We start from the raw sequence: 20,854 nt of genomic DNA, 5'->3' as shown, positions 1-20,854 counted from the left end.
GCATGGACAGCACTTGGAGCTTGTTAGTTGCTCTCTCTTTCACAGACTAAATATCCCTTCTTGTTGCTTAGGCTTGAAAGGATAAAAGATCAAGCATCAAGCATAAAAGATCAAGCATCCTTTTGCAGCAATGCCAAGGGCTGGGCCGCTGCCATGAAACCGCGACGTTAAATGTTCCAGTGATGGTGACTGTATCCCTGTAGCCACCCCACAAAGAACTGAATCCTCTGTTTTCCCCACCGGCGGAGTAGGAAGAAAGAGGTTCAGGTGGCTGGCAACAGCTCGCAGCGCTGTGAGGGCCGAGGCGTCCCTTGCTGCTCTCGCTGAGTGCGGCGGGTGCCAGCGGCCTGAGGGCGCCATGTCTCCCGCCCGCTCCCTCCCTCCCCGTGCGGCCCGGTCAGTATCGCCGGGAAATGTCCCTTTCTGCCCGCCGCCGAGGGGCTCCGGGCAGGAAGGGGCGGGAGAGGGAAGGAGGAGGGAGGCTCGGCACCTTCCCCTCCCAGCAGGCCGCGGGCCGGGAAGGGGCGGGAGAGCCTTCCCGAGCCTTCCCGGAACCGGCCGCGCTCACTCGGCCGCCGCCGGCCCGTCCTCCCCGCGGGCCGAGGGCACCGGCAGCTGCCCGCCATGTCCTCGGTGGCCGCCGCCAGCTGCGACGGCAAGGAGGCAGGGCAGGCGGGGGAGGCGAAGAAGCCGCTGAAGCCCTGCTGCGCCTGCCCCGAGACCAAGAAGGCGCGGGACGCCTGGTAGGGACCGGCCCCGAGCTCCCGCCGCGCCCGGGCGCTGCCCTTTCCCCGGATTCCCTCCCGCTCCTCCCTGCCGGGAGCCGCCAGCGTGCGCCGCGGGTTTGGGAGCTCTCCGCATCCCAGGCGGACGGTGCTGGAGCGCCCGGGGGAGGAGGGAGAGGAAACTGTCTTAAAAGGATAATGGATGAGGTTAAAACCTCATAGCCCGTGTTTAAAACAGGTTTCAAAGATCAGCTTTTAATGCTGCTTGTAAATCCTCACTGTTGTTGATTGAAGTGACACCTACCAGCCGGTGATAGCTTCTTTATTGTTCGCCGGAGTATAAATTATGTTCCCTTTTAAATAAAACAAAATGCTCTGGTTTTTTGAGTCTCAGAGGATGATATTTCCCAGAGAAGTTCAAAATTTGACAGTGACCTGTATAGCTGCATTGGTAATTATAGGCTTAGTCATGATCATTGGACCTGTATAACAGTATTGAAGTGCACCCTCAAAACAGAACTCCTTTGTCTTTAAAAAACTTTAATCTGATGACCAAATTTTTTTTTTTTTTTTTTTTTTTAATCTTGCTGGTGGTATAGATGGTGTTTGGTAAGTGACATAATACTGAACGCTGTTTTTGCTAAATTTAGGGGAGCACGTCTGATTACATGGTCGAGTGAGGGTGAATCCAGGACCCCCTAAGAAAGGGTGGTAGGATGGAAGTTACTGATCAGATGGAGTTGCCCTGGGCAGCCAGGGGACATATCCATGCTCATAGTAATAAAACCTAAGAAGAAAACTAAATAGCTCCATCATTCAGTGAAAAAGCAAGCCTGAACTGCTTTTGCGGTATATATGACATACCAACAATGAGAGGCTCTTATTTGAATTGATGATTAACAGTAAAAGTTACCATATATGGTGAATAATTTTTTTCAACAATAGCTGGGTAGGTGTTGTGTTGTGTTTTGATTTTTGCTTCAGGGTCCTTAAATTGCAACTGAGGTTGGACTCAAATATCATTTACTGATTAATCTATTCCGTATTGGTCTCTTACTGGAGAAATTTTGTTGCTTCCCTACTGAATAATTTGAAACTGGCAAGCTCAGCATAACTTGATGATGTGACAGCCTTGTGTTGTATAACAAATCCCCTTCCGGACTTGCCTAGAATAGACTCTGGCCTGTTAATAGGAAGTTCTGTTATGCCTGTTGTCAGAGTTTTAGGTGCACAGTTGCAGACTTGTGTAACTTTTGGGGATAGTTTTATACTCTCCAAAACAGCACTACCCTGGACAATACAGGAAAAAAAAAATAAATCACTGGATCCTACTAGGGATTTTTAATTGTCCCCAAGTTTGCCAGTTCTGTTTCTTTGACTGAAAATAAGTGAACATTTTATTGCTGAAGCCTGGAAATCTTTTTTTTTTTTTTTTCAGCATTATTGAGAAGGGAGAAGAAAATTGTGGGCACCTAATTGAAGCTCACAAAGAGTGTATGAGAGCTCTGGGCTTCAAGATATGAGTGAGATGAGCAGGACTGAGTGGGGTGAGTACAGCCTTCAGGACCTCTGCCTCTGAAGTGCCCTGGCACCTCAGCTGGTGCCCCTGGAAGGCCCAGAGTACTGTTCATGATGGTGTTGCCCTTATGAGAGAGTAGGGAGAGCAATCCTCCTTGACATTACAGCCATCGTTGCTGTCCTTTGAGGATGGTGAAGCCCTTGGCCTCTGTGAGTCACTCTTCAGCAATAGAGAATGGTGCTGCCTCTGTTGTCTTCTAAAAGATCCAAACCTCAGTTTAGATTCCTGGTGCTAGGGCACATGGGAGTTAGTTTTTGTGGGTTTGTGCTGGGATTTTTTTGTTGCTTGTTGAACTGTTGCTCAGTATCCAGTAGAAATCTGTGTTTTGTGAAGCTATGTTTCCTTTCTCTTCTAGATGATGTCTTTGGCGTGACTGTATTCTGGAAAGCTGCAAAATAAATTAATTCTGCAAGATCTTCAAAGAAAAAATATAAACAAAGAATCTATTTATAAAGAATCTTTAAGAGTATGCATCACATCTTAGCTTTTCCACTGTTTGCTCTTGACCACTGCTATAGAAAATATATTTTTTCCTCTTAATAAAAGCCTGAAAATGAACCATGCTCCTGGCTTCTGTTTCTTTTTAAGTAGAGAAATGACAGTGCCCTCCTTACTGAAAACAGTCTGCTGCAAGAATGAGAGAATGAGAAAAGCCTGCCTAATCATTAACATAGGAGCACTGATTACTGTGGTGGTGTGGTTGAAGGGAGTATACTTTGGTGGGTTTTCCCACTGATGCAAATTGTGAAATCCTTGCTAGTATCATTGACTCTTGCAGCTTTCAGCAGTCATGCTGGAGCTTGTAGTGCTGTTCATGGCAGTAGCTGTAACTATGTTTGTACGAAGATGACCTCAGTCTTAGGAAATGAGCTTCCTTAGAGTCAAAACTGTATTTGGTTTTCCTATGTTCTAGTTCTTCTGACGGTTTTTGAATGCCGTTACCCGAGCTTCATTCTTTATAATGAAATTTAGGGACTTCCCATCTCAAACTTGCTTGAACCAGTAGTTCTTCAAGGGAAAGGGAGCAGAGCAAGTCACTTCCTCTGTCACTGTCAGTGCAAGAGACTTGTATGTACAGGCTACTTGCCTGAAAGTAAAGCTTTTCTAATGCTGAGTTTTTGTTGTGTTGGTCTTGTGCTATGCATGCATGGGCTTTTGTTTTCTGGCTTTTTGCACTCATATGAGATGATAGTGGGAGGGTGGTTGTTGCTTTTGATTCCTTCTTACGGTCTAGAGAAACATTAGGTGCAGTTTCTGGTTTGTTACAGGTGGGGCTTTTCTGGCTTCATACTATGTAATTGTGACTCTAATGTTACTCTTCCTGTGGTGAGATGACTTTCCTGAAGATGGTATTGCTAATTACTTTTTTTATGGTGAGTTTTCTCTTCTGAAACTAAAGATAAAAAAATCTGTGCTTTGCAAAATCTGTGCTTTGTCTTGATTTTTCTCCTGGCATTGATCCTGTGGGAGGGGTAGGTGCAGTCATGATTGTTTCTCTGCCTGCTGGGCCCTGCATATCCTGATCTAGCAATGGCTTTTGTCTGTGAACATTAAGCATGTGACACTTGGTGCTGCCTCTGCTGAGACCCACAAGTTGCGTGAGGGTTTAGACTCTTCCTCTGGGAATGTTTTCTCAAGGTCCTGTCTTGAGAGTTGTGTCTATGCTCAGAGTAGGGATGCAGGTGTGGCTCTGGCAGAAAGCAGTCAAAGCTGTCTGTGGCACTTGTACCTTTTGAGGAGCAGGACCTGGTGCTCTTCTTGGTGTTTATGACTGTCTTGAGGTAGAAACTTCATTAAGGTAATTTCTTGTTGAACCATTGTGTGTCAGAGCATGAACTGAAGAGAATGCTAAAAGGTAGATGAGCACCAGCTTTGCGGTAGCGTGGTCTGGGCAATGTGGAAATGGTGCCACAGAGCAGGGCAGGGGGTGCCCAAGTGAGTGGAGTGCTGTTTATAACAGGCCAAGAAAAGAAAACATACTTCTTCACAGTTTTACACAAATTCTATTCACTTTAAAATTGGGATGTTTAGACCTCCATGAGGATAAAAGCATGGCAAGTACTTTAGAAAGTTTTTGGAAATGAGTGGGATGCTCATGTACCTGTGTGCAACAGCTACAGAAAGGATACTGGACAACCCTATACTTTAAGCAACAATGGAAGAACCTTGTAGTCAAATCAAATTCCTTGCTGAGTGGCTTAATTTCTTACTCTGGTATTCATGTGGAGTGGATTCAGGGCTTTATTCCGGGAGTGGAAGTTTCTGTGTTAACGCTTACTGACAGCGTTGGTGACAAGACACTACCCTGCACAGGATGGTATGTACCTTGAGGGTGTGAAACATGGCAGTAGCAGGAAACTTGACTAACTACAGAACAGCACAGCTAGATACAGTACCTGCCATCTTTGAACCTTTGTAATTCACTGTGAGCTTGTCTGGAGTGGGCTTGAGACCTTCCCCAAAAGTTGTAAACCAAATGTGTGTATTTTGTAGCTGCAGGGTTTATTCCTGTATAAGTAACGGTTTTGCAGACTAATGCCAGCAATTCACTATATAATAAATCAAAAAAGAGGTGGTTGATTATGCCCTCTCTAACTTCAAGCCACCAAGGTCTTAGTGTCCTCAACACAGGTGATTGAACTAGTTTTCATCTAGCTTATGGCATCAGTAGTGAACCTGTTGAGTTCCTAAGGGCTGGGCAAAATAACCAGTCATTCAGCTGCTGTGAGATTTGGGACTGATAATCTCTGTGTTATGTGGCTTTCAAGGACAGAGGATTTATTTGCCAAACATAGTGCAGGCAGTACCTGCATTACATCATCACATGCAGCTAAATATTAAATGCTACCGGTTGAGTTCATTTTAAGTGGGGAAATCAGTGAAGTACCTGTTCCCATGCTGCCTGTTTCAGTGCTGAAAAGCTTGACATGTCTGTTTTTCTTCTACACAAACACATTTGGTAGTAAAACTTTACTTTCAGGGAAGGGTTTTAATGCTGCTCAGCTGCTTTCTATGAACTTGCCATCATCCTTCCAAATCGTTTTCCGCTTTAGTATGTCCCTTTCCCATTGAATCAGTATTGGCATTTCATCTTGGATGAACCAGCAACCCTGTATGAAGGGCACTTAATCTAATCCAAAGCAAGGCATGAAAAATAAAATGTCTCTTTGGTAATATGAGGAGTTTTTTATTTTTGCTGGGTGGAAAACTGAAAGTGCTGTGAAAATTATCTGTATGGCCATGGTACTGTCAAGGGAGAAAGGAAGATTTAATCTTGGTGGTTCAGTCACTTTATAAATCTTCCTTTTAGAAATTTGAATCTGAAAACACTGAGTTAATCTCTAGTGTGTGCTTTGAGATCTACCTTTGAAAGTGCTCTGTCATTCTCTCTACAATGTCACATTGGGGCCCAGCCGAAAAGTTGTGTAGTTTCCAATGAGAGCTTTGTGCTGTTATTGCTGTGGGTTGAAAGTTTCTTGTCTGCCTTTCACAGAGAAATCACCACAGGTCATCCTCACCCATGGTGCTGGTTTCAGCATCACTGCAACAACCACTTGTTATGTTCTGAAAGATGTCAGCTGAAGGACTTTCTTTGTCCTGATGAGTCATTAACAGTGTGTTTATTTTTCACTCAGGAATTTACCTAACTGAAGAATGAAATTATTAACTTCCTTTTTTTTCCACTTTCTTTGATATTCCTGCAAAAGGGTTTTGGTAGTATGAAAAGGTAGGAGAAATTGCAGTGGTGCTTCTCAGGATGCTTCCTCTAATGCAGTTCTATGTTTCTATACATAGCAGTTTAGTTTTGTCTCATAGGTCTTATGTAAAGTATCGTTCTCTTAAGTGTTCACAATCTCCCCAAACTCCCCATTTTATCAGATGTCAGCCTATTTTGGAGAGAAGGCTTGTTACGGATTTTTTGCAGAGCCCTAAATGTAGACAAGTTGTCGGGACCATACAGTGAGTGGTATGAAAAACAGAACCTGGATCCCAAGATTTTTATTGTGGTGCTTTAGCTATAAGATCATCTGTCCTGCTTTGCAGAGAGGGCCAAGAGAAAGTTCTTAATTTCCCCATAGCTCTTGCAGATGAGTGTTGTTCTGCTTCATTAGCTAGGATTTATTTCTTCACTTAGTTATGAGGCCTCTGAAGAACAGGTTCCCTTTTTCACATTACTGTGAACAGAAAGCATCTTTCTGAATGGACTGTACTCACTCTGTGCAAAGCTTAATTTGTCATCTTTCCTTCCTGAAGTGAATAAAATTAAGAGACTCCTAGTTGTTCAAGTGTTGAAAGTTTGGTTACTGTTACTTATTACTGTTGAGTGCACTAGTATCCATAGCAACTTGCATGCCCCTTACCTTCCCTCGAAAGTTTGTATCCCAGACCCCAGTTTCTTACCCCTTGTATTGTACACCCCTTGCCCTCTGCTGCTCCTCCCACCTGCCCTCTGCCTGCTCCAGTTCCTGTTCCCTGCCAGTGCCCGGCCTGCCCATCAAACTGCTGTTGCCACCCTTATGGAAAACCCAAGGACTCCCATGAAGCTCCGCTCCAAGAGGAAGTGGAGTTGCTGGCAAAATGGTCCAAAAGCTGCAACCCAACACAAAATCCAAATAAAAGAAAGACACTACAATACTGAGAGGACCCTCAGCTACCGGAGGACTGATTCTGCCTTCTCGCCATGACCACAGGAGAACTGAGCAAGGGTGATGACCCTAGACCAGAGGTGCCAAATTGAGTTCCAGAGAACACCAGTGAGGGCAAACTCCCGGCTCTGCAGCGGCTCTGCAGCAACGAGGGCAGTGGCAGGACCGACTTGGACCTCCTCCTCGGTGGAGCAGCAGTGGTGTAGGCCATCTCTTGAGCTTCCCCTTCTTAAATAAAGGCATTTAAGGAGTTAATATCATCTCCTGCCCTGGTCATTTCTAACACTTCCCACGTGTCAACCTGTCAGGATGGCTCTTAGAAGCCATGCAGCACTGTATTGCCCGTGGCCTCATCATTGCAGAGACAAGATTGTACTGGCCAAGACCACTGTGAATTCTTTAAGGTTGCCATAAAGCATTGGTGCAGCCTTGCCCGGGAGACTGTCTTATTCCAGAGCACTGTTAGTTAGGGGAGACGATTAGTGTGTCCTTAACTGAATGGTGCCAATGGGAATGGTATGTTAGGCAGGGCAGCTGCAAGCTCGGCCTGAAACACAACCGACCATCCTTGAAACCCTATCCCTACCCCACTGACCCATGCAGGCTGACTTCATACTGTGTTGGGAGACCACGTGGGCTGCGTCAATGCCTGAAATGTAACTGCATCCTGGCAGTGGGGCAGATCCGGCCTGTGTGACTGATAATGTGTTACTTGAAGCAGGGGAGGAATTGCATTTATGCATGTTTTGTGTAGCTGACCATGGAGGACTGACCTCAAAGGCTCCCTCTTGTGCCTGTGTCCTGGGTTACCTGAGTGGGAAGTGTTGGCTGTCCTCTCTGGGCTAAATGAAGGTCTGGGGCAGGTTCTAAGTGGCTATTAAAAGAAATGAGAATGTGAGATGCTGTTTCTCAAGGGTGCTTCCCAACAGAGCCTGTAATCCCTCAACTAGGATTTCCCCACAAAATGTGCTTCCAAGCGTTACACACTGACAAAGGTTTTGGCAGGATAGTCTCATCTTCATGACAGATGAAACTGCATGCCAGAGGCTTGTTTGCTCTAGTTTTATCCCTTGCATTCACAGTTCTCTGGCTGTGCAAAACTTTTCCTAGTGCCCCTTGATCTAAAACACCCCAGAAGAGGGAGCTCCCCGGACTAAGGGGAGGCTGTAATGGACCTGGAAAGTATTAATGAAGAGCCAGCCTCTCTTCTTTTGCTAAGTCCCTGCCACAGTTAGGAGCCGCAGTGGGAAAAGGGGGTGACCTTTTTCCTTTTTTTCTGCTGGGTGAAAGTCACTCTCTCTCAGGAGCACAGAGCAGTGGAGAGCCTGATGTGTGGCTGGAGCTGGCGGCGATAAGCTGGTTGTTTTCCCTTCTCCTTTCCCCTCCTCGAGCTGCGCTGGGCTTATCTGGCAGCCTGAGTTATGTTAAGTAGCGGGTGCATGCTTGCTCTCTGTTCTCCTCGCTGCTTTTGCTCCTTGGATTTCAATTCCAAACATGGTTATCCATTTGGGGTCTCTCTCCGTTCCGCTGCCAAGAGATACACATTCCACACTCAACACCAGCTCCCTCTGCTGCTCTCTCACGGTCGCTATTCCATTTGCCGCAGCGCAGGCGAGACAGGCAGTGCAAGGAGAGCTCTGTCCTGTCTGTGAGTTTTCCAGCTAATGGCCTCGACTCTTTTTTTGACTGAGCTCTTTTGGCCTCACGTTTGCCAGCTTCTTTTCTCACTGTTGTGGCTAAGAAGGGGGCCAGCGGACGCTTTGTGAGCCACAAAGAGGAGAAGCGAACACTTTTGGAATTTGGCATTCGGCAGCACTTTCTTAGCATGTTGCTCTGAAGCACTGCTGTGGGACCAGACAGTGCTCAAGAGGAAGAGGAGGAGGAACAGCCATCCAGCAGCTCTGGTTTCCAACCTCTGCAGCGCCCTTTGTGTATGACAATTCATTTTGAGCGCAGGACGGCTGGGGAGGGTGGGGAGTGGGGCAGGATGAGCGCTAACAGCCCCTCTTGGGACCAGGCTCTTCTCCGGCCTCCGGTGTGTGATGCCTGGAAGGAGATTATGGAGGAAGCAGCCTACCAGCTGGCCAGCTGCATTGTCCTCCTGGGTTACATGGGGGGAAGTGGCATCTTTGGGTCCCTCTATATCTTTGGCCTCCTGGCCCCAGGCTACTTCTGCTATGCTCTGTGGGGCTGGCTGAGCGCTTGTGGGCTGGATATCTTCATCTGGAACATGCTGCTGGTCCTCGCCTGCTTGCTTCAGCTGGCTCACCTGGCTTACCGGCTCCGCAGAAACACCATCCCAGAAGAGTTTGACCTCCTCTACAAGACCATGTACCTGCCCTTGCAGGTGCCCCTGGAAGTCTACAAAGAAATCGTGAAGTGCTGTGAAGAGCAGGTCCAGTCACTAGGCAGAGACCAGAATTATGCCGTGCAGGGCAAGACGCCCATTGACCGCCTCTCGTTGCTGCTGTCTGGCAGGTAAAGGCTCCCCCATTTCTTAACAAAGTCTGACAGCAAACCACTGTGCCTTATTTTTGTATTATCAGTCTGTGTAGAAACTGGGGTGAGGATTGTTTCCTTCCCCTGAAAAGGATCTGAGATATGCATTGGTTTGTTGGGAAAGGGGGAAATTTGCTTTTTGGGGCGTTAGTTTTGTTTTGTTTTTCTAACTTAAGAGCATTTCAGGAAAGGGTTTGCAGACTCAATCTCTGAGCAATGAAGTGGCCAGCTCAGCCTTACCTGTGATACTTTTGATGACTCCTTACCCCTTTGTCTGTCATTTTGAAGTGATCTTATTTCTGATGGGGGCAGATCAGCTGTGAGAATGTGTTTCTCAAGACAGGAAAGCAGTGTGTCTGGACCTGTGGTCTCGGGGAATACCAGGCACATCTCTGTGATGTGAACTGCTGTATGCTGAGTGTGCTGAGGCCTCAGTTCACTTGCTCTCCCTGACCAGCAGTGTTCAGGGAGAAGTTCCAGTTCTCAATACCCCAACCCTCAGAGCTTTGACATTTTTCACTTTGAGCATCATTTCATCAAAAGAGAGAGTATTCTCCTGTGGTGGATCCTGCCTAATCAGGTGTCTTTCTTTCCCTGTGCTGTCAAGCATTTGTGATATTCCTTCTTCTGGACCACCAAGGAGAACCTCAGGAACCTCTAGACAGTTGCACTGGAGATTTGATTGAATGAACTGTGCTGATCAAATGCTGGCATTTGTTCACCTGAGATCCTGTGGCATGCCTTTAGCAGCATATCCACTTAACGATTTGCAAAATCCAGATGCATACAAATAGCAATAGTGTTGGCTTCCAGTCTGCTGCCAGGAACTTGGCACTAATGTTATGTAAGAATGGGAAAGGAAGAAGATCTCTAAGTAAGAGCAGTGCTGAGCTGTAGGAGGTGTGTCTCACAAGGATTTTCCTTTGGGAATACAAAGCGTCACCTGGGTCCTCCTGTTTTACTGCAGTGGCCAATCCTCTCTGGTGAGGGAGTGTGCAAAGAAGAATGGCTGACCTTCCTGGTTTTTGGTGTTGGTCCCTCTCCTAAGATGTGATAAGAGCATCCTGGGTCCACCAGTATGTTGAATGGCAAAGCACTGGAGGGAAATTTGGGATGTGTGTTTGCAGCAGTGCTTCTGCTTACCAAGCACCTCTGGTGAGCAGCTGGCTCTGAAGTTTACTGTATCAGCAAATAATATTGATGGGGAAGCCTTTGCTGTCTTGACCTGCACGGGATGATGTGATGCTACTCTGTGGGCATGAAAGTGCTGCAACAGACAGTAAGATGGTGATGGTGGGTAGTTGCTAGGCTCTCTTTTGCAGTGGGAAGTATGCTTCTTAGCTGGTAAAGGATGCTCCATGGAGATGGGAATGGATTTGCATTTCTTAGAACTCACTCTGTTGCTTTGTGAGGTCCTTGCTGACCCAGCAGAGCATTGCTGTTATGGTGCTCTCTCTTAAACTGAGTAAGTGGGGTCTTGGAAATGCAGCATATGCCTGGCTCAGGAAATGTGCCTCACAATCCCTGACCCTTCCAGGCAGCACTGCCAGCTGATTAGAAGCCAAAGGTGAACAGAGTCTTGTAATTCTTGAAGGCAAGAACTGCCTTTGTGCATCATACAGCAGGGATGCATGGTGACAGGAAAGCAAGAGGCCCCAAGCTGGGTGATGCAGAGCTATGAATAGAACTCCAGAGTGCCCTGACATTGTACTTGCTTCAAGCCTGTGCAGGTCCTTCTCTATTCCCAAAGCAGAGCTGAGTGCACACAGAGTGATTTGACCTTGACCCTGGCAGGCAGTTGTAGCAAAAGGAGATGAAAGAGATACTTAGAAGGCCAAGAGAAAATGAGCAGTAATGTGCAGGTTCCTCACAGATCCTCACAGATGATCTGTGACGAACCATGGGCAGTGGGATTTTGGGGGATCCTGAGCATAATGACTTCTCAGTACCAAGACTGGGTATTGCCCTCGTGCAATCCTGGAGACCGGAGCAAGATACAAGTACAAAGAGACACAGGCTGGCTTAGAAGTACCTAGAAAGCCGCAGCAGTCCTGTGGGCTGAGAAGTCCTGGGTTACGACCAAGCACTGCACTTATGAGGGCTGTCTTTGTAGCAAGAAACAGACAACAGATGGAATATGGGGAAGTGGCAGCAAATAGTTTACCACAGAGAAAGGAGAGAGAGCCTCATCACTAAAGCACCTGCAGCTGTCCCAAGAGGGTACCAGACAAGTGTGAGACAAGTATTTCTTTCCTCCCTGATGGGACACAGTGTTTGAGCTATCAGGTTTGTGTGTGTTTTGTGGCCTAAGCCTGTCTGCCTCACCTGTCCTCTGCAGGATCCGAGTGTGCCAGGACGGACAATTCCTTCATTATGTCTTTCCATACCAGTTCCTGGACTCTCCGGAATGGGAGTCGCTGCGACCCTCTGAGGAAGGAACCTTCCAGGTAATCCCAGCTCAGCTTCGCTCCTTGGTGCTTTGTTGCATGTCTGAGAAGGGGGTAGAGAGGCCTCATTGTGCCATTCAAAGCTGACCAGGAATATTTTCCTCCCCTTCTTGGTGGTTTAGCCAGCACAAGATTGTGTGATCAACTTTAACCTGTTTTTCTACCTTGTTCTGAAGATCTCAGGGCATGCTCCTACTGCCTGCCAATAGCAAGGAGGGTGGAGCATGGTGCTCCTTCCAGTTTCAGGGAATTGGGGTGTCAGATTGCCAGCTCTCTTCCCTTATGGTGCTCTCTAGTACCTGTACTGATGTATTTGCCCTGCATGCTGCTAGCAGAGTGCATTGTTCTAGCATCAGGATGGCAGACGTGGCAATATGCAGCAGTGATGTAAATCCATAAACATCCTGTTCCTCACAGAAGTTTCTGAGGGTCATGTGTTTTGGGTGGAGAAGCAGAAAGGATGATTCACACCCGAATATGGTTCTTTCTGAGCAGAAGGATCCCCTGCTGAGAGGCCAGACCAATTCCCATTTGCAGTAACTGAAGGGATTTTGGCCTTGCTGTCAACACTCCACAGTGTCTCTTTGGCTTTCCTTCTGGAGAAAATTATTTAAGCCTACATCCCCCTGTATTTAACTCACATCCCAGGATGGCCTGATACCTGTCAGGATGTCAATCCTGATTATGTCAGGGCATATTAGGAGGGATACAAGCTAATCCCTTGGGAGCATGGGAGGGTCAGAGGGAACGATGCTTTCTCATGAGGGTAGCCCCGAACAGACTTGGTTAAAGCAGGGTAGCTCTCCAAATCTTCTTTCCAAGGGTCTGAATTTGGCTCATGTAAGAAAGAGTCATGGTGACTGCTCCTGAAAACAGTGCCATCACCTGTGATTATGGTTGCAGGAGATAGCTGTCTATGTGACTGTGGCACAGGGCTACAGAGTGTGAGCAGAAATAGGGATGTCGGACAAAGGTACTGAAGTAGAAAAGGCAACAACAGCATGGCTGTGCTGAGGCTGGTGGTATCTCATGTTTTGCACAGTCTTCAATCTGGCAGCAGACTGCTCCTAGCTCCTGGGCTGTATTTGCCCAAGAATCCAGCAGGGAGAGTGATGGCTGTCCAGGGCTACAGGCAGGGAAATGGCTGACTGCAATGGCTGACTGCAGGCATGCAACCTGCAAAGACATCCACAGCATTTTCTGAGCTGATTTCCATGGAACTGAATGTTCATAGGCCTCCTGAGGTCTTTATCTGTGGTGCTTGAGACATCTTGGGAGCAGGCTGGTGCCAGCTGCACCAGCCCTGCCAGAACCACACTCTGGCACCTCTCCTGCTCTGCAAGACAGGGCTGGTCAGTAAGGTCAACTGTGCCTGGCATCAGGAAGGGGAGGTAGAGCCCTAGGTAGGGAAGGCCATATGGTGGAAATGCCTAAATCCCATATGTGCTTATGGAGGAGCATGAAGAAATAGCAGCTGTGTGAGACCAGCAGTCATCAGGTGCCACTTGACCCATCCATGTACCTGGAAGGACCTTACTCTTGGTGGCCATGCTTAGTCATGGTGATGTGCTGCTTTTGGCAACTGTTTAACCCACTAGTCCCTCTCACCTGAGCAGTTAATAAATCTCTGTAGCTTATCTCAACCTTATTCCTAGCAACACAATAATTTGGTTTAAAAACTGCATGTTGAACTCTGGGTCTTTGCTGGAGGAGGGCATGGAAGGTTTTTCTTGCCTGAGGTTTTTCTTGCCCCATGGCTCTCTGGATTGAACAATTGCAATTCTGAGTCCACTGAAAAATGGCAGAAGCATGACTTAGTCTACGAGAATAGTTGGTTTCCTTGAGCTTTCTGCTTTGGCTGTCTGCTTTCCACAGGACTTTTGGGTTCCAATGCCTGAAGGAGTTTGGTTTCAGGGCTGGCACTTTCCCCCAGAAGGCTGAATTACAGGCTCTTGCTGATGCCGGAGCACTCGTGTCAGGGGAGATTCAAGAGTGAAATCTGTGTTGCTGTCCTGGTTTGGTGGCAGGTTTGCTTATTGTATCTCAATCCCTCACAAGAAGGAATCACTTCTGATGACTGTGCCAGAAGTTGATGAGGAAAATGAGATTCCAGTTATTTCAATTTCCGTGTGACCCTTCTTTTTGCTTGCCTGGCCTGGGAAAGTTCTCAGGTTTTATCTCCTATATTTCTTTCATCAGACAGCTGTTTGCAGGGCAATGGCATTAAATATCAAACCCAAGGACACACACATGCAGCCAAGCCATGTTCAGCTTCCCAGTGGCCCTCTGCCATGGCGGCTGACCAAGGAGACCCCTGGGCAAAGAGTGAAAGGGAGCCCCCAGGATATTTTGGCTCCGGCACTTGTTCGCATGCCAGTGTCTCCATTACACTCGGATGTTCTTCTGTGGCCCAGGGCACTTTGACCATTCCTGCATTTCTTGTCTTTATTATTATTTATTATTTATTATAATATACACTTACATACCATATAATGTTGTTGACTGAAATTGTTTTTGTCGTACACCTAGGGGGAAAACGTCTCTCTTTGCATTGGCAAAACCAGAAGGAAAATGAAACATTCTCTAAATTCAATCCAATAAACCCTCATGAGTTTTCTACATATACACAAACACAATCAAACTTTCTTTTTTTCCTCTCTCACTGAGCTGTGCTGCAATGTCATTCAAGGCTATTCAGCCCTCTAGAATCCAGCAGAACAGCTAAGACAGGATATCCCTCAGGTGCAGGATGACCAGGCAAGCCTTTCAGGTGGCCCTTCCAACCCTCAGGGACTTCTTGGAGCAGGGCCTGTGGGGCTGTGCAATGCAGCAGCAGAATGGGTCAGCAGCCTCCCCCAGGACTACTCACTGGCAACTTGGACTGACTGGGTATGCAAAATATCCCCGTCTGTTGCATTTCTATGGAGGGATAGGGGTGCTGTGCTGCCCTGTTCCTTTCAGCTACATCCCTCAGATGTCAATAGGGAGCATCATCTGAAAGCAATGATGTGAATTGTAGTCATCCATGTGGCTGGGTCAAATGAGGACATGCTACTATTTGCATAGGAAAATGGCATCTTTGCCTCCTTAGGGAGAGGAAACAGCAGCAGGTAAGGATTTATCCAGTCATTCACCCAGGACAATCTGGTTCTCCAGCCCCACCATCTCCAGGGAGAATAGGATTCAAAGGGACTGAGGGCATTCCCTGGAGTGAAGCTCGTGGCTCCAAGGTGGGTGGCCCCGCCCAGGGAACGGGACTTACTCCACTCACTCCCTGCTCCACAGGTCACGCTGACAGCCGAGACCGATTGCAGCTACATCACCTGGCCGAGGAAGAAGCTGTATCTCCTCCTGAGGAAGGACCGCTACATCGCCCGGCTCTTCTCCTCCCACCTGGGCTACGACATCTCGGAGAAGCTCTACTCCCTCAACGAGAAGCTCTTCGCCAAGTTTGGCCTTCGCTTCGACATCCGCTTGCCCAGCCTGTACCACGTCCTTGGGCCAGCCTCCTCCGAGGGGGAGTCGGAGGACTGTGAGGAGCTGTCCCCTGGCTCTGGCCGGGCCAGCGCCTCTGAGCCACCGCCGCAGCCACCGCCACCGGCTCCGCGCCCCCGGGCATCCCGGCCCGACAGTGACCTGCTGGGTGAGGACTCCACCAGTCTTGTCTTGGAAGATTTTGCTGAGTTGCCGGGGTCTTTTATGGACTATGTGAGCGAAGGGGAGTATATGAAGTGAGGGCACTCCTGGCACGGGCACACCTCACCCTGTGTGGGACCCTCGCGTAAGTACCCACTTGCAGAGCAAGTCGTTCCTGTGATGCATCTGCCTGGACAGAGCGCTGGCCCCATTTGCCGTGGGTTTGCACCTCTGCAGTGGGTTTTGGCCTGCTGCCCAAGGAACCCCCAGAAGGTGGGCTCAAGCTCTGTGGTTTTCCTAAGGAAATGCAGCAGGGCAGAGGCTTGACTCCAGACACCAGCTGTGCTGTGGGGTAGAAGGGCCAGTAACCTAGCCATAGAAAGCTCTTCCCTGCCCAGTTCTCTCCCCATCCCTGAAGAGGGGGAGAAACACTGAAATGCTCTCCAGGCTGGCAGGTGGTACACGAGTGGTGAAAGAGAGCTGTGCCAGGAGATACTCCAGTATTGAGCTGAGCAAGAGCTTTGCAGGTGAGGGAGCCCACATCCTAGGAGATGCCAACAGGACTAGAAAGAGCTCCAGGATTTATAGCAGACTGGTGGCAAGGAGTTGCTATAAACCCTGCAAGTGCTCAGTCTGGGCAGGCAGACAAAGCTCAGAGTCCTTCCTCTCCCTGCCCACCACAGCTCATCCCAGCATTTGATCTGTCCTCCATGTTTCTGCTGAGTTTCATCTCTTCCAGATCAGTAAGGTGTTGAAAAGTCTGCCCTGGGTGGTATAGGTCTCACCTCCAGTCACCCTGGGTGGACTGACAGGTTAAATATTGTTTTAAGATACCCCAAACTCTGCTTTCCAGTGAGTGGGAATGAGATGCTCTTTTCCAAAATGCCAGCTTCTTACCCTATAAGGGAAAACATTCTTGTGCCTAGTGGCTGTTGTGGCAGAGGAACAATGCAGGCAAAAAGAAATAGATGGGAGAGTGGCTTGTGCTTGAAATCCAGATCCAAGTGGCCAAGAGAGAAATTTCATCCTGAGCTACTTTTAGCTAGCCACTGCATGTCAGCTGCTACACACCAGCTGCAGACCCCAAAATGTGCATTCCTGCTGCCGCCCACAATAATCCAGCTGCCAGGCACCAAGCTTGGGACTGGGATTTCTGTCCTAGAAGTGACCCCTGCATGTGTCTCAGTTGGGTCTGCACAGCAGGGAGGAAGTTGCAAGGCTGGGTGCAGCTGGGTGGCTGTCTTCCATCAGGCAGCCTTGAACACAGAGCAACACTGCACCCTGCTCTTCTCTGTGCCTGCTTGGGTCTACTTCTAGCTGTGCTGTGGACTCAGTGGCAGGGAGCATTGGCTCCTGGCATGAGCCCTAACAAGTCTGCAGTATTCTTCCTATTATCTGGGATATGACAAATACGGCCAGGGAAAGAACAAGTGTATTTGGTTTTGGCTGAATCAGATCAAGTTAGCAAGAGCTTTGATTAGGGTTTTGTTGTTGGGGTTGTTTGTTTGGTTTTGTGTAGTTGGTTGTTTTCTTTTTTTAAGGAGGCACAGAGAGAAAAAAAGTAAATCCACATTTGTCTTAGGAATGTGAAGCCCCTGGTTTTGCTCATAGGCTGCTGGAGATATGAATTTGCAGCTTTTTCAGTCCTTACTTGGAGAGGCAGGAACATTGAATCACTTCTGAAACATCCATCCTTCTAGCTGTTGGAGTGTCTGTGAAAACATGCAATCACAAGTGAATGCAAGTAGTGTTGTGAACATGGCAAAGTCACTTTGCCTGTGCTTTGATTCTATTTTGCCTTCTCAGAAGGAGGATATCCATTCTCAGATAACTGGTAGAATTCTCCTGGCTGTTCAAGCTCAATAAAACCAGCATTTCAAATGCAATTTAAAACAGAAGGAGGAAAGTAAAATTGTAGCTTTTTTTGAAAAATTTCCACCCATTTTTGGCAGCGAGGCAATACTGTGAACATACACACAAGAAGGGTGTGTGTGTTGGGCAAAACTTTGCTACACAGCAAAAGGCTATTCTTTCTTTCACACAGTCCTGTTGTGAGCTGGAAGCTTTTGTCTTTCTAGATCTTGTGACTGAGACAGTATCAAGGAGTGCTGCAACTGGCAGTGGAGACGTGCAATAAAAGCAGAGATGTTTAGAGGCTTGTATTTGAGGTGGGAGAGGAAGATGATCTTTCTGGTCTGTCAGTCTGGAGACAATTGACAGCGTGGTATTTGTTTTTTAAGGTAATTAGACAAGGAATCAAAAGCTCTGTTTAGTGTGTTCATAACGGTGGAAGGAGAGCTTCCCCATTACCCTACTTGGCACTTGTGTGTCCCAACCACATCACATCACACATCACATCCCAGCAACACAACAGCAGTTCTCACACCTGGACAACGTGACAACATTCCACGGCGACTTGAGTGCCTCACCACAAAAACTAATGATACAGAGGGGCTCAGGTTTTCCCTCTGTCCAAACATTTGTCACAGCTCAGCAAATAATCCACGCAGGTCTACCATGGCTCAGGTAAAGCACTTTCATAACTTTTTCGTACATCTGTAGTAAACAGGGAAATCCCCTGCAGTGTCGTTGTTCAAAGTAAGTCCCTGAAGTCAGAGGTCCCCTGGGGCTTTCCCCTGGTCTGCACTCTCATCTCCTTCCCCGGGTAATTCCCAATGTGGGTAATCACTTTGCAGCTCTCTGAACTCCCCCTGCTGAAATGCTTCAGAGGGTCACTTTCCTTTTCCTTTTCTGTCACTACAACAGGCACCTTGCAACACTACAGTTCAGGAGGGCAATTCCTGAATGCCCAAAGTGCTACAAAGGTCATACACAAGAAAATATTCATGGAAGATATGTTGGCCTACTATTCATGTCATCTAGTTCCTTGAAAGCATTTCTAGTCTGCTTATGAGTGAAATGGACTGTGATATCCCACTGATGAGCACATTCTTTCTCTAAGGAGGATGCTGCCTGTTTGATGGAGGCAGGTTCAAGGGTTCTGTTCAGTACTTACTTTAGCAGTGTACTGCTGTATAGCTCAGTGCTCCAGAGGAAATTAAGCTTTATTCCTTGCATGGAAATTTAAGCAACCAAGAACAACCATCTTTTTCTCCTATTCATATAGCATTTCTTCTAGTTTTTTGCTATCAAGTGCTTACAGGAAGTGTAGCTGTTGCTACCTGTTTTTTTAGTTACATCTTGGGCTGCCTTTCTATATGGTGGGGGAAATGAATGGATGGGTGCTTGATGGTCTGCAGCTTGGTCTCTAAGTTAGTAGTTAACGTTTTGTACCTGCTTTGAGAGCAAAAGGAAAGGAGCTGTGGGCTTTGTGTAACCAATATCACAGAAGGCACTTTGGGAGGGTTTGTTTTTGCCATCTCAGAATGGGTGCATAACCCTGTTTCCTGATTTATCAGTTTTTGAAGAATTACACAGTTTTGCATGCTCATTTAGGAGGGGAGGGGAGAAGAGCAGGTAATGGTCGGCTCCATGAGGTTTGTGTCTTGGAAAAGTTTGAAAGTATGATAGTAATGGTGTGCTCTCTTTCTCTCTCTCTCCCCTCCCCCTGCCCCTTCCCTCACCCCCTTTTCCTCCCTTTTCCACTGTGTTCCTTCTGCAGCCTCTGAAAACCATCTCCAGAGTTCTCACCCTCTCTGCAAAGGACGAGCCCCTCTGGCTCCCACTCAGACCCCCGAACTCTAGGGAACAACAGGCTGTTTTGATCCCAAAGCTCCTCCAAGGGAGCAGATGCTCACACAGGTTTTTGACCAGAGACACTCTTTAGCATGCAGAGACGTCTGCCTACACTCAGGAGCACATGAAGCACATGCTTAAGACTGCAGTGTGACACTCCAGCCCCTCCCACCCCATGGCTGTTCACCAGAGCTGCCTTCCCCAGCGTGCTTCCATGGTTTGTTTTCTAGTCCTGCCTCTCTGAGGTTGTCAGCAGCTCTGTCACCAAAGTGCACCAATCTCATGCAAGCAATACCAGCCTGCTTGCAGAATCTGTGTTCCCTTTGGTTCAATGATTCCCATTAAAGTCAGAGATGAAACTGCTTGTGTTTCAGAATTTGAAGAGGGAGAAAGCAGCTGGAGGGAGGGAGGATTTGAAGAAGGGAGACCACTTGAGGTGATCTCAAGGCACAGAGTGGATAGGGTGAGGGGAAATGGGCCACCTGACAGCTTTGGTAAAGGGCTTGCAAAGGAGAGTCTGATGATATGCATCTCACTGGGCATGCACTCTAGTGAGACCACAACTTACTTTGCCAGGAGTTAGGATTTCTCATTTATGATGAGCACAACTTCTCAAAGAAGCTGATGAAAAAAGACTTCTGGTTGGTTGTTTGCACTGATTCTTGAACTAAGAAAGAGAAGGAATTGAGATTGGGAACGGGTGTAGGCAAGAACCCTTTCTTCTCTGTAGTTAAGGGGGTGTGACCTCAGAGTGCACAAACATCAAATGAAAAAAGGAATGGATATAAAACATCTGTGAAGAGAGTAGCCATTGATAGGAAGGACAATGCCTTAATGAAAATAGTGTAGAGATGGAAAGCCTCTTCCAAGTTCAGCTGCAACTGGATTTGTCTCATGAGCTTCCCCAGCCATTTCCTCAGTCAAGGAATTGGAAGTACCTGTGGAGGAATCCTCTGTCTGGCAGAGCCTGGTGCAGTCAAGTTGAGCAATGCCTCTCCAGGGCAGGTATTCAGGGAAAGTGCAAAGAATGTTGGTTCTTCTGTTAGCACAGGGAAGGGTGTGCCCTTCAGTGCCTCTGGGGCATGTTGGGGCACAGCCATTCTGCCTGTGGGTCTGGCTTTGTGACAGACCTGGGCTGCTGGAGGCAGCCCCACCTGCCCTGCCCTGCTCACACAGGGGCTGTGGCCCAGTGTTTGGCCTGTCTTACAAGTCTCAGCTTGGCAAAACCTGTGCTCTTGGGATCTGGCACTCTCGCTGAGGGTCTCTGGAATGCTGGGTATGTGGGATCTGTCATGTACAGCTCCTTGCACTGCTCACCTTTGCTCCCACACCAGAGCTCCACACCAGGAGAATGGGGCTGCCCCAGGCCTGGGAATCATCCTGCTCATGGTCATTTCCATGTCAGTACATTGGTGCTTCAGCCTGACCCCACTGCCTTTCACAGCTCAGAAATGTCTGCAGCAGATTGACACGAGAGCTGTGGGTGTCCCTTCTGCAAAGGGACTGAAATGCACAGTGAAACTGTGCTGAGGTACTTTATACACCTGCCTGGAGCAGTGGACAGGCTGGGCAGAATTACACACTGCCCTTCACAGGTGCCTGCTGAGTTTATAATCCAGTCTCCAA

The 20,854-nt window shown here is 47.8% G+C and overlaps 2 protein-coding genes across 3 annotated transcripts; both read left to right on the top strand.

Annotated features, from left to right (window-relative positions):
• Window positions 1-527: 527 nt before the first annotated feature.
• COX17 (cytochrome c oxidase copper chaperone COX17) lies at window positions 528-2,862 on the top strand. The gene is made up of 3 exons (XM_066341002.1): window positions 528-743; window positions 2,164-2,272; window positions 2,660-2,862. The coding sequence occupies exons 1-2, from the start codon at window positions 625-627 to the stop codon at window positions 2,246-2,248; spliced, it is 204 nt and encodes a 67-aa protein (XP_066197099.1). The 5' UTR covers window positions 528-624; the 3' UTR covers window positions 2,249-2,272; window positions 2,660-2,862.
• Window positions 2,863-8,468: 5,606 nt separating this feature from the next.
• POPDC2 (popeye domain containing 2) lies at window positions 8,469-19,589 on the top strand. Of its 2 annotated transcripts, none has more exons than XM_066341000.1 (4): window positions 8,469-9,428; window positions 11,788-11,896; window positions 15,182-15,677; window positions 19,155-19,245. In XM_066341000.1, exons 1-3 carry the CDS (start codon window positions 8,884-8,886, stop codon window positions 15,629-15,631), a joined length of 1,104 nt encoding a protein of 367 aa, XP_066197097.1. In that variant the 5' UTR covers window positions 8,469-8,883; the 3' UTR covers window positions 15,632-15,677; window positions 19,155-19,245. The 2 variants fall into 2 exon arrangements, with proteins under 2 accessions (XP_066197097.1, XP_066197098.1); XM_066341001.1 differs by having other exon boundaries at window positions 8,475-9,428; window positions 15,182-15,539; window positions 19,155-19,589.
• Window positions 19,590-20,854: the final 1,265 nt, after the last annotated feature.

The sequence above is a fragment of the Sylvia atricapilla genome, chromosome 2 (assembly GCF_009819655.1).
Source record: "Sylvia atricapilla isolate bSylAtr1 chromosome 2, bSylAtr1.pri, whole genome shotgun sequence".
NCBI lineage: Eukaryota > Metazoa > Chordata > Aves > Passeriformes > Sylviidae > Sylvia > Sylvia atricapilla.
The sequence above is the reverse complement of the archived record's forward strand: the minus strand, read 5'-3'. Positions and strand labels throughout refer to the sequence as shown.

What these genes read in the sequence shown, in the direction of transcription:
- POPDC2 (XM_066341000.1), top strand. Translation starts at nt 8,884, where the DNA reads ATGACAATTCATTTTGAGCGCAGGACGGCTGGGGAGGGTGGGGAGTGG. An exon ending in TCGTTGCTGCTGTCTGGCAG is followed by an intron (nt 9,429 to 11,787) that starts GTAAAGGCTCCC and finishes TGTCCTCTGCAG; the next exon opens with GATCCGAGTGTGCCAGGACG. An exon ending in CTGAGGAAGGAACCTTCCAG is followed by an intron (nt 11,897 to 15,181) that starts GTAATCCCAGCT and finishes CCTGCTCCACAG; the next exon opens with GTCACGCTGACAGCCGAGAC.
- COX17 (XM_066341002.1), top strand. Translation starts at nt 625, where the DNA reads ATGTCCTCGGTGGCCGCCGCCAGCTGCGACGGCAAGGAGGCAGGGCAG. An exon ending in AAGAAGGCGCGGGACGCCTG is followed by an intron (nt 744 to 2,163) that starts GTAGGGACCGGC and finishes TTTTTTTTTCAG; the next exon opens with CATTATTGAGAAGGGAGAAG.